At 56.1% G+C, this 12127-nt stretch overlaps 1 protein-coding gene across 48 annotated transcripts in view; it reads left to right on the top strand.

Annotated features, from left to right (window-relative positions):
• Positions 1-12127, top strand: part of NFASC (neurofascin) — a 175483-nt gene that overhangs the window by 126978 nt on the left and 36378 nt on the right. For 19 of the 48 annotated variants that reach the window (XM_070591208.1, XM_070591211.1, XM_070591195.1 and 16 more), the window contains 11 exons: positions 1004-1147; positions 1787-1898; positions 2262-2428; positions 2897-3044; positions 4280-4404; positions 5341-5385; positions 6487-6588; positions 6879-7076; positions 7876-7946; positions 9316-9538; positions 11544-11659. In XM_070591208.1, coding sequence (XP_070447309.1) covers positions 1004-1147; positions 1787-1898; positions 2262-2428; positions 2897-3044; positions 4280-4404; positions 5341-5385; positions 6487-6588; positions 6879-7076; positions 7876-7946; positions 9316-9538; positions 11544-11659 — 1451 coding nt within the window. Of the gene's footprint in view, positions 1-1003; positions 1148-1786; positions 1899-2261; positions 2429-2896; positions 3045-4279; positions 4449-5340; positions 5386-6486; positions 6589-6878; positions 7077-7875; positions 7947-9315; positions 9539-11543; positions 11660-12127 lie in introns of those variants that run through there. The other 29 variants (XM_070591198.1, XM_070591222.1, XM_070591223.1 and 26 more) reach the window with 4 other exon arrangements.

Here is a 12127-nt window from a genome sequence, read left to right on the forward strand (position 1 = left end):
AAGCCAAGTCCTCTGGCCCAGTACAGAAACCTTACAGGAGATCACCTGCTAGAGGTGAAAGATGGGAAAGTGGCAATTCCTTACAATTCCAGAAACTTTCATTTGTACAGCTCATTATCACTCTGTTAACCTTCCTCAGAGTAGGGGAAAGATGGGAGTAATTCTCCCCGTTTGACAGATGAAGGAAATGAGGCCCAGAAAGATTCACTGACTTGCCCTGAGTCCCATTTTGACGTGTGAACAGGACAAGGTCCCCAGCCTCTGCTGTCTGCATTCCAAGCCAGAGGTACTGGGAGAACCAGGAAGAAATGTTCTCTCGGTTTAGGGTCCATTTCTTGGGATGATCAGTGGCTTCGGCAAATGCAAGGACTCATTTAGTTTTCAGGAGGCATTGGCTTATGGTTGTGGGTTCCACTCTGTGACTGTTGAAGAGTGCTCTTCCCAGAGGGTGGGAAGGTGGTGGCTCCCATCCAGTTGTATGTTGCTTTGTCCCTTTCAAAACACATATAAGTACATGCACGTTGGGTTAAAATAATAACGAATAATAATTGGCTTGTGCCAGGCCCCCTGCTAATGACTTTATACATATGTGAAATCTCAGGTCATCCCCATTAAAACCCCACAAGGTGCCGTGTTATCCTTATTCTGCAGACAAGGAAACTGAAGCTGAGGCGGATTGAATAACGCTGCCGGGTGATGCGGTTAGAATTCAAACCCCTTTCTGTCTCCACAGCTCATACTGTCAGCCACACCCGCCCGGTTACCTTATAGGTAGAGCAGGGAGTCATATCCCTGTCGGACACATTGAGAAATGACCTCTAGGACGTTCAGTGGTCGGCCGAGGTCACAGAGCGAGGTGATGGAGGAGCCAGAAGCTGAGTCTTCTGGGAGCCGCCCGGTGCTGCTGCTTCCACAGCCCCCAAGTCCAGCTACCCAGTCCCCCACGGTGCCCTTCATCCTGCCCTCCCCCATTTCTCACGAGAAGCATCTTTCCTGTCTGCAGCGGCACCACCCAACCCAAACCGAGAGGTGGCCGGGGACACCATCATCTTCCGGGACACGCAGATCAGCAGCAGGGCCGTGTACCAGTGCAACACGTCCAACGAGCACGGCTACCTGCTGGCCAACGCCTTCGTCAGCGTGCTGGGTGAGCACCCCCACCCACCTGCCCGGGGCCTCCCAGGCCTGCTCCATCACAGCCACACTCTCTTCTCCTGACATCAGCCAGGCTGGCTGGGAGGGAAGAGCAGCAGGCTGGGAGAAGCATGGAGACCGAAATGAGATTTACAGGGCGGATGGAGGACTTAAAATCCAGAGTTAATCCCCTGCTAGAAGTCAGTCTTGGTCTTCACCTTCCCTGATGAGAGAGAGAGTGGACCAGTCTCATCTCCTTGGTGTGTCCATGTTGATGCTCCCTGGGTTCCCAGAGGGTCTCAGCGGGGAATGGTTCTGAGTGTGTTTGTGGCACTCCCAGAGCAGAGAGAGGGCGGCGGGCAGGGGCAGCTAGTAGATGTGGAGGCTGTGGAGGGGCAGGTGCAGAAGCCGCTGCATAATTCGGGGAAACCCTTTGCAAAAGCTAGATTGGATGTAGGGTAGATTGTGGGCCAGTGGATAAGCTGTCTCCTTCCTCACCTCATCTTTAGAAGCTTCTAAAAGGAGGGAGGTCCGCAGGGCAAGGTGGCCTTGGAAAGTTACTGTAGGGAGAAGGCTCATAGAGATAAGAGCAAAGGGGAAGATATGGAAGAGTCAGACTCCTCACCCAAGACGAGTTCTCTGGGAATTGCAGACGTGCCACCTCGGATGCTGTCACCGCGGAACCAGCTTATTAGGGTGATCCTGTACAACCGGACGCGGCTGGACTGCCCATTCTTTGGGTCCCCCATTCCCACGCTCCGTTGGTATGTTCCAAGAGACCAGGCCTCCCCCACAGGGGTCCTCTGTCTCACCTTGCTCGTTCCCATCTGGCCCATAATAGGTATTCAGCAAGATGTGGGAACCTTAAAGGGTCGAAGCTGGGAGGAAGTTGGCAGGTCATCTGGGTCAACCCCTTTATTGTGCAAAGAAGGAAACTGAGGCCCAGAGAGGGGCAGAGACTTGCAGGGCCACCCAGTTGTTGGAGCAGACCCTCCAAGGCTCAGGGCTCCAGACTCCTAGCATGGGCCTCCTTCCTGTGTCCTCACGGTCGCTCAAGTGGTTGCTGCCCTGCTCCCTTGGGCCGGTCCTTTCTCAGGATGCTGTGTGTTCTGCTGCTCTGTTGTGAGGTTTAAGAATGGACAAGGAAGCAACCTGGATGGAGGCAACTACCATGTCTATGAGAATGGCAGTCTGGAAATCAAGATGATCCACAAAGAGGACCAAGGCATCTACACCTGTGTTGCCACTAACATCCTGGGCAAGGCAGAAAACCAGGTCCGCCTGGAAGTCAAAGGTAAAGGAGAGATTCCTGGAGGACAGGGCGAGCCGGGGAAGCCATCTCCTCATGGTCGTCCATGGTGATGGTCACTTTGAAAATGCACCACACCTCATGCTTAATCCCTCCCTGTGGGGCAGGGCGACCTCCCAGAACTTCCAGCTGCCCCAGGTGCTGGGAACACCGGGTCATTTTATTATCAGCCCGGTCCAGATGGAATTAGGAAGGCATACCTGCTGCCCACACAAATGCCCTGCCGCCCAGAAATTGCACCGTACGTTCCTGAGCCAGACAGGCAGGCTTGGGGACTGTTTACCCTGAGATTGCCCACAGCAGGCCTCCCTGAGCTCATACAGCTGAATGCTCTTTCTGCTGCCTTCCATGGCCGGTCCAAGCTTGAGGTCATGCATATATCACACTGTGTGGCCACACGGGGGTGGTGGGGAGAGAACGTGTTGGTGATGAGCTCCTGGGGCCTCTCCACAGACCCCACCAGGATCTTTCGGATGCCTGAGGACCAGGTTGCCAAGAGGGGCACCACGGTGCAGCTGGAGTGCCGGGTGAAGCACGACCCCTCCCTGAAGCTCACAGTGTCCTGGCTGAAGGATGACGAGCCGCTCTACATCGGGAACAGGTTTCTGCTCCTCCTGTGCCTGCTGCTAGTTTGCGGGCATGCTCTCTCCCTTGCCCTTGGTGACACATTAAAGAAGCCAGGGACGGAGAACCTGTGCATGTGTGTCACAGAGGAGCTGCTGAACAGGGCGTCTCAGCCTTTGTGCCTCCCCCACCCCGGCTTTCTCCCTCTCTCCCGTCGTCTCTCCACTTCTCTCTCCTCTCTTTCCCACTCCTTTCTCTCTCCACTGCTCTCCTGCTCTCCCCTCCCTCCTCCTCTCTTCCTTCTCCCTTTCTTTTGACCCCTCCCTTCCTCCTCTTTGGCATCACGGCCAGGACTCCGCTCCATCCTCTCAGCCCTGCTTGCAGTGCCCCTGTTGTCCGGCAGAGGGCAGGGTTGGCCCGAGCCCACAATGACCCTGTGGTCGGCGTGGTTCTCGGCCCTGACTGCCCTCAGGGATGCTTTTATTTGACCCACGCCTGCCCCTTCTCTCAACTAAATCCCAGACTGAAATTTAATTGTCATGGGGGGGAGGGCCCAGGCACTGATAGCGTTTCAGAATCCCCACAGGTGTTTCTAGTGTGCACTCGGGGTTGAGAGGGCTGATCCTGCCTCCCCCAACAGGGCTCTTTGCTGTACCCTCTTCCATCTGGGGGCAGCTTCTGTCCAGCCATCACCTGGTTTTTGGCAGGGGTGTGCCCTGCAGTCAGCTGCAGGCACCCCAGCCCTCTGTTGGTGCTCACAGCCTGCCCTGCTCTTTGGTGCCCCCCTCCGTGTGTGGGACAGTTCAGAGGAGCCGGCACCTGGCCTGAGCCTGGGTGCAGAGACCTGTCTGGGCTGAAGACAGAGCTGGAAGTCCTGGAAAAGAAGGGGCACCAATCTGCCTTTTGGCGAGGGTGCCTAACTGGGCCCTAATTTCAGAGGGAGCACAGCACAAGAAAGCCACAGAACAGACCCAGCGTGGGACTGGAGGACAGCCTGGTCAGGGCCACTTGGGCTCCACCCACTTTCTTTCTCCCTCCATCCAGCACCTACATGACTGTGAGGACCCTGCCTCTCAACGCATTGAAATGGAGCCTCACGTCCCCTAGGAGCAGCTGTGGCTGCCCAGCCCAGCCCGTGACGCTGTCCTCTCCCTTCCAGTTGGCCATCCCCCTCCAGGGAGAAAGCAGCGGCACCCCCAGCCCCCCCCCCCCCGCCTCTCCCTTTGCTGTGCCTCCACCCGCCTCCTCCGACCACTCCTGGTCCCTTTGCAGGATGAAGAAGGAAGATGACTCCCTGACCATCTTTGGTGTGGCGGAGCGGGACCAGGGCAGTTACACCTGCGTCGCCAGCACTGAGCTGGACCAAGACCTGGCCAAGGCCTACCTCACCGTGCTAGGTAACTGCTGCTGCCCATGCTGGCACTGACCTCCCCTCCTGTCCCCACCCCTTCCCGCCGCCAGAGAAACCCTGACGGTTCTGAGCGCAGCATCCGTGGTCAGCGGGCCGGCCCCACGTGGTGCTCTGCTGCCTGTTGATTTAGGGCTTAGGAAGCTGCTCCCTTCACAGCAAGCTGTGCCGGCCGGCCTAGCTCCTGAGTGTGATCGTCAGCCCCCAGTCCTCAGCTGACGGGGGCCTGACAGAGAGGGAAGTGGATGGGGTTCCTGTTGAGATCATTTTACCAATTTTACCGCTAACTCTAAACCACCACGTCAATTAAAATGACCCGTTCTTGAAGCAAGACTGAATTTTGTGTTTGTCCTTCCAACACCGTCTGCTGTCCTTACATGCCTTCCCGCCCTGCCCCCGTTTCTTGAGGGGATTTCACGGAGAGCCACGCACTTAGCAAGACCATCCCATCTTGTCCAGGCCGGACTGTGAATACCCAGCCGTCCCAAGCCCCAGGGGAAGGCAGCCTCTCATGCCCACTGAAGTAAATCCCGTTAGCACTCCTCATCTGTCCTCTCCCTGGACACCTGCTGCCATTCCTGTGGGCACGCCCTTGTCCTCTCCCTGGGCACCTCCTGCCATTCCTGTGGGTGCACCCTTGTCTCCTCTGCAGCGGAGGAGCAGTTGCGGGAGTGGTGGGCCCAGGATGGGAAGGAGAGAGAGGTTCTGCCCCAGCCACGGGGACCACAGGAGGCCTCCCTGAGGGTGAGGGTCTCCGTGGAAGGAGGACGAAGCTGTGCCTGGAACACCTCAGCCCAGGGGCAGCTATTGCATCTCGGCTGCCTGTTCCCACCCTTCTAGAACACCTTTAGCCCCAGATAAACTGCTAACCTGGATAACCCATCAGATAACCTGCTAACCTGGATAACCCATCTTACCTTTGCAGCTGATCAGGCCACTCCAACTAACCGTCTGGCTGCCCTGCCCAAAGGTAACGCGTACTAATCACGAGCCCTCGCCGGCCTCTCCAGCGTTGGGCGGGGGGGGCATGCAGGACAGGGTGTGCTGTGTGCAGGCAGGCGGGTCATGCTCCCACCCCCTGCCATCGGTCCCATGCGCCCTCCCTGGGCCTGTCACAGCCCTGCTCCCCACCTTGGGGCGCCTGCTCTCTTCCACCAGCCTGGTCTCAGAATTCTGTAAGGTCCCGTCAGGAAGGCCCACTTTGAATTATCCATAAGCCCCTCTTTTTTGCAGCCTCTCCACATCTGCTACTGTACACCCATTTACAATCTACACACGTGTGCACACGCACAAATGTGGGCTCATGTGACTCACCTTCCAGATCCTTCCAGTAACTGTCCACAATGTGGAGATAGCTGGTTCAAGGAACCAGGATGGGGAAAAGTCATGGCCCACCCCGCCTGCCCCAGTCAGTGGCTGGATAGCTTTATCCCCAGGCCAGGATGGCGCTCACCCCCACTAAGGGAGTTCAGTGAGACTGGAGCCCCCAAAATGTGCCGCCCCTGCCCTCTGGACGCCTGCCGGGCTCTCTGTCCTGCGTCCATCACTGAAACTCCTAGACTAGCCCCCCTCGCCTCCCTGGCCCAGGCCTCTGTCTGTGGACCTCCCACCTCCCTAACCGGGCTGCCTCCTCAGCACGCCACACACCCTCCTGGCTCCTGCCCGTCCCGCCAGAGCCTTGGGACACAGAGTAGAAGATAATTATGACAAAATGAGGCAATCCCACACCTCCTCACTGGCTTAAACATGGGTCTAATGAAAAGGGCAGCATTTCCCAAATGCATGCACCCTGAGAATCCCCACAGAAGTGGGGTGCGCTGGCCCACTTCTCTCTGGGGCCTACATTCTTCTGTACTCTGGGGAGGCTGGAATTTGAGGTCTCCTCTTTGTTCTTTCTCAGCCCCCTGAGGGAAGGGGGTGGTCCCTGCCCTGACCCGCCAGGCAGGCTGGGTGGTGACCTCAGCCCGTCAGGCACCTGTCCATAGGACAGTGTCCGGGGCTGGGGCCGGCACCAGAGTGGGCCTGCTCTGACTCACGAGTCCTGTGTGGTGTCTTCTCCCTCTGCTGCCAGGACGGCCAGACAGACCCCGGGACCTGGAGCTCACTGACCTGGCTGAGAGGAGTGTGAGGCTCACCTGGATCCCAGGGGATGACAACAATAGCCCCATCACAGGTCAGCCAGGGGCCCTGGGCTCCAATTCAGAGGAGAGGGATGGTAGCAGCCTGGAAGCCAGAGGCCTTGCCCTGGCTGCTGGACCCACTTCTTCCTCACTGCACGTTGCCCTAGGCTATTCACAGCCGGCTTGGAGGCCTCCGCTTCCTTTTAGTGTTTTGGGCGGGGTTCTTCCTGTGCCTTTGTTTACCTAAGGGAGATTAGAAAGACTAGTGGAAACCACAAGGAAGTGCTCTTAGAAAGAACTCTGCCAACTCAGCTCCTACAACAGCTCAGTCTCGCCCATTCAGACTATGTCGTCCAGTTTGAAGAGGACCAGTTCCAGCCAGGGGTCTGGCATGACCATTCCAAGTTCCCAGGCAGTGTCAACTCAGCTGTCCTCCAGCTGTCCCCATATGTCAACTACCAGTTCCGGGTCATTGCCATCAACGAGGTCGGCAGCAGCCACCCCAGCCTCCCATCTGAGCGCTACCGAACCAGCGGAGCACGTGAGTACTCGGAGGCTAGCAGAAGGTGTTAGGACCGAGTGCCAGTCCCCAGACGCACGAATTGGGGCAAGTGACGTAACCTCTCCAAGGGTCGGCTTCCTCACCTGTGAAACAGAGAATGCTAACACCACCTCCATCGTGGGCTGTTGTGAGGATGGCGTTTGAAAAGGCAGTTCAGGTACTTACCGTAATGCCTGGCATATAGTAAGTGCACCATAAATGTTGACTGTCATTTTTATTATTACTAACATTGTTAATAATTCTTAATGATCTGCTTCAAAGGGAAGAGGCATGGCAAAGATTTGCAGTAGAAATATATAATCTGGTGTTATATCAGATTTCTTCTCCTAACACACTTGGTTAGTGTTTAGATTTCTGAAATCATGCCAGCTCATTGAGGGTGGTGATGCTCCCTAAAAATGTTAAAGGCCACGGATACACCAGTCTAGTATTAAACATATTTAGTGGATAATCCACGAAGGGGATAACGCACACTGAGTTGGCTGTATTGATCATCTAAAGTACGGACAGCCTTATGATAAATGCTGTCTAGTAAGGGATTAAAATTCAAAAGAAATTAGCCCTGCTTTGAGGGTTTACATCTTAGCTGGGAAGGCACATCATACGCATGAGAAAAAGGCACAGAGAGTTCAGTTGCCTGTGGGACAGAGTATGCAGGGAGATGCTGAGAAAAGATGGAGTGTAGAAGGGACCAGTCGGGCGGGAGGGAGAGAGATTGCTTACTGTGCCCTGGAAAGGCACAAATTGGACTTGAACTTTGCATCCATTTGGGTTCCAGCCCCTGAGTCTAATCCCGCTGATGTGAAGGGAGAGGGGACCAGAAAAAACAACATGGAGATCACGTGGACGGTAAGAGTCCCTCCCAGCCCCCCCCCTTGATGGGCCTGCTCACCTGGCAGGTGTGCCTGGGAGCCCTCACCCTTTCACCCTTCAGACCCCAAGGCCACAGGGTGGCTCAGACTACCTGGCTGGCTTGGTGGCCACTTTTCTCAGAGTTGGGCACCCAGAACCAAACAGGAGCACCTCTAAGAGAGAGATTTGAGGCAGGAGACAGGAGCAGAGGGGACCGAGGGACATAGACTGCCAGCCGCGGCAAACTCAGAGAGTACCAGCAAGGTAGAAGGGACTTCTTTAAAGGGGGCGGGATTCCGGCGAGACTCTAGGAGAGATTTCGCCTAAACACTAGTACCTAACTTTCGTGTGACCTGGGGTCCTTTCACTGGAGAGTGTTGGGGGCGGGGAGAGACCAGCATCGGAGGCATTTTCCAGCAGAGACCTTCTCTGAGTCCAGGAACGGACTATATGACTCAAAAGGCTCTCTTTAGGCCAGGATTGGAAGAATCTCATCTTCTCCTTTGCTCACTGACTACATTTTCCAAACCAAAACTGGGGTGTGTGGCCTCAAAATGACTTTTTCAAACCACTTCCAAGTCTAAGATGCACATTCTCCCTCTGAAATATTCACCTTTCTGCATTGTTGCCATGAGCAACGGAAGCCTGGAGATCTGGTTTTTGGAATCATGACCATCACCGTCTTGCGAGGGCCTGGTCTCACAGCCTTGGCAACTGGGCTGAGTCTGGGTTCAAGACACTGGAACTCATCTTTGGGACCTTGCAAGGCTTGGTTCTTGGTCTGCAGCTGTGTACTGCAGGCTCCCAGGGGACTGCTTCTTGGAGCAGGCCCCTAGGGAACAAAGAACAGAGTGACAGCCACTCTTAGCTCTGACCTCTTATGAAGGACAAGACAGACATGCATGGATTTGATAGGACTGAGATGAGTTCTGGAATTTCAAGTTCATTGACAGGAGGCATGCCATGGCTAAACCAAAACTCATCCCTTTGCAACTTGGAGAATGTTGTATTATTGTGCATCTCTTGTCTTCTTGTTGCTCAGTCGTAGGCAGGAGTCTTGTTGGAAGGAGAGCTTTTGCTCCCTGCACACTTGCAGATGTGGGTAGCCCTGGGAGTCAGAGTGACTAGGTCCTAGGTGAAGCCTTTGTCCCAGAAAACTTACATGCTGCTGAATTCACAGGATTCTGGCCTTTTGGGGGACTCAGTGAGGTACGACTCAGAGTTGTCCTCCCAACTCTGCAAGGGGCTGGCCATTGTTGGGCAGATCGAGGAGGGGTGCCAGGCACAGAAAGAGAGTGCAAACTGTAGGGGGGTCAGGCTCCTCGCCTGCACCCCCCCACCCTGCCGTCCATGTCTTCCTGCTCAGCCCATGAATGCCACCTCCGCCTTTGGCCCCAACCTGCGCTACATCGTGAAGTGGCGGCGGAGAGAGACTCGAGAGAGCTGGAACAACGTCACAGTGTGGGGCTCCCGCTACGTGGTGGGTCAGACCCCTGTCTATGTGCCCTACGAGATCCGAGTCCAGGCCGAAAATGACTTTGGGAAGGGCCCTGAGCCAGACACGGTCATCGGTTACTCCGGAGAAGATTGTGAGTACCCTCCCCCGTCCCCGACGTGGGACCCTGTCAGCTGGGCTCCACAAGGCCACCCTCAAAGACCAGGAATCTCAGGGTGGGTTCTGGGACTTCCAAGACCATCCTGGGAGGACAGCACTTCCCAGGAAAGAGAAATCCCCTACAGCACCTGAAGCAGACGGGCCCCTGGTAGTGTCAGGAGCGGACGTGTTATCGTCTGCACACTAGTAAGAATTACCGAACGTCATCACCTGGCCCGATATGCTCATTTTATGGATGTCACACCGAGCCCCTGCGGGGGAAAACCTTTGCCAATATTACAATAATAAATATCAGGCTTGAAAATAGAACCCAGGCCTTCTGATCTCCCCCATGGCCAAGCCTGGCTAGCACCAGCAGACTCCAGGACTGTCCATCCCAAAGAGCCATAATTAGACTCCTCCACAGGAAATGGGGCCACAGGCCGACTCCTCCCTGGGCTCCCCAGGGGAAGCCTTGATGGATGGAGACGGTCTGCAGAGCCCCAGACAGGAAGGATCCAGACCAGCACCTGCCAGTATTCCCAGGGTTGCTCTTAGCCCTTCAAATTGAGCATAAAAAGAGCAGTTCTTTGGAGGCTGGCACCGGGCAAATCAACAAGATTCTGGCCATGTCTGTGAAAGTATGTGCCTGGTGGCCTCTCTGTCCCCAGCACATCAACGTAGCAGGCTGCTGAGCAAAGGAGGAGGGTCAGTGGGGGCCCTCATGGTCAGGGAGCTGCATCCCCGGGTGGGTCTGTTCTGATCTAAGAAGAGATCATTAGTGGCTGGGCTGACCAGGAGGAAGGGAGGGTGGGGCCAAAGGGGCAGTGCTGGGGTCAGCAGTGGGGCCGGTGATGGTCATAACCGTGATGGTGAGCAGCGGTGGTTGGGCCCTGTGTCCCATATTCCTGGAGGTGATTATGGATTGGACCCACTCAGGAGATAAGCAGAGGGGATCAGCAGCCCCTCTGTCCATCCCACCCCGCATCTTCATGGTGGCAGACACTTCCGGACAGGAGACCTGTGGGGACTGGACGGTAAGTGTGGGATGGGCAGCGTCTAGTCACAGACTTCATGGGCACGCCACTTCCACTGCATCCGTCTGCCCCCGCAGCCTGTGCTCCGATGAGTTAGAGCGGATGGGGCAGAACGGCTTTTGCAGCAGAGTGGAGAAAAAGGGGGCTGAGAATCAGTTATGGAGGAGAGAGTAACCCTCCCTCTCCAGGTGGTCACAGGATCAGATCCCCTTCCTGAACGAGGTTAGGGCATCTTCAGTCTGTGGGTAATGTTCCCTGCAGGGTCTTGGCAGGAAACGGATGTCACTCACAGGGGACTATTTCTAATGTAAGGACAGGGCTAGAGGGGAAACAGCAAGGTGTGGTGAACCACCTGGAGGGGTAGCCACGGCAGGACTCCATGATACCGCTCTGAGCCTTGAATGGGCAGGAGACGGTGAGTCTCCACGGCCAGCGAGGCCTACCCACAGGAGCCGTGGCCTAGGTAAGAGAGTGCCACGCTGTCAGCCTGCAGCCCTGTCAAGAGGCAGCCAGGGGAATAGATGCCCTCCCTCCCTCTCCTCCTGCCCTGGCGTCTCCTTTATGGTGCCTCCCATTGGGCAAGCCCATCCAGAAGCCTGAGAACAAGGGAACTGAGCTGACGCAGTCCAGAGAGGGCAGCCTCCGGGGCATGGAGCAGGGTGGGGAAGGGTGGAGAAGGGATGGAGGGGCAATTGGAGAATGCCTGGCACACAAAGGTAGCAAATAGTTGTCCCCAAACCTCTTGGCAGATCCCTCCCATCTGGACTGCCCCCTTTTGTCCTGAGCCTTGCCCGACTCCTCCAAACACAGTCTGATAGAGGCGGCAAGCCCTGCCCTCAGGGAGTACCCAGTGTCCAGAGTAGGCTGCTGTCCAGATCAGCAGAAAGCAAGTCTGAGGGGAGGCCTAGAGTCCAGGCGGCGGCCCTGCCGGCATAACCAGCTCTCTGTCCCAACACGTTGCAGATCCCAGGGCTGCGCCCACCGACGTTAAAATCCGAGTGCTGAACAGCACGGCCATCAGCCTTCAGTGGAACCGCGTCTACTCCGACACGGTCCAGGGCCTGCTCAGAGAGTACCGAGTGAGGAAGCCAGCTCCCAGCCCCGCCTAACCGCCAGCTCGCTAACCAGGGCCAGGGGGTAGCAGATGCGGGCCGTAACATATTTGGAGGGGGTCCTAGGGATAGTTATTGGATCCAGAGTTGACTCAAGAAGATGATGTCTAAGGTTAGCTGTTCAAAAATTTACCCAGGAAAAAATACATGTACCCAGATGTGTCCTGTAACAGATATGCCAAGAGATATGCTCAGCAGAAAGTCACGCGAGGGTGGTGGGTTCGGGCTGACGTCACACAGCACACTGTGTTTGTGATACGCACGTGAGTGGACACACGTGCGTCTCCAGAAGCAGTGTGGAGGCGCCGCTGAGCTACACCCCTCCCCTCTCCTAATGCCATGCGGGCCGCTTGCCTCGCCCCATCTGATTTCCTGAAGCCCCCACTAACAGGCAGAGCCCCTGGAAGGGTGTAGACGTCTGCCCTATTGTCGCAG

The sequence above is a fragment of the Equus przewalskii genome, chromosome 23 (assembly GCF_037783145.1).
Source record: "Equus przewalskii isolate Varuska chromosome 23, EquPr2, whole genome shotgun sequence".
NCBI classification, from domain to species: domain Eukaryota; kingdom Metazoa; phylum Chordata; class Mammalia; order Perissodactyla; family Equidae; genus Equus; species Equus przewalskii.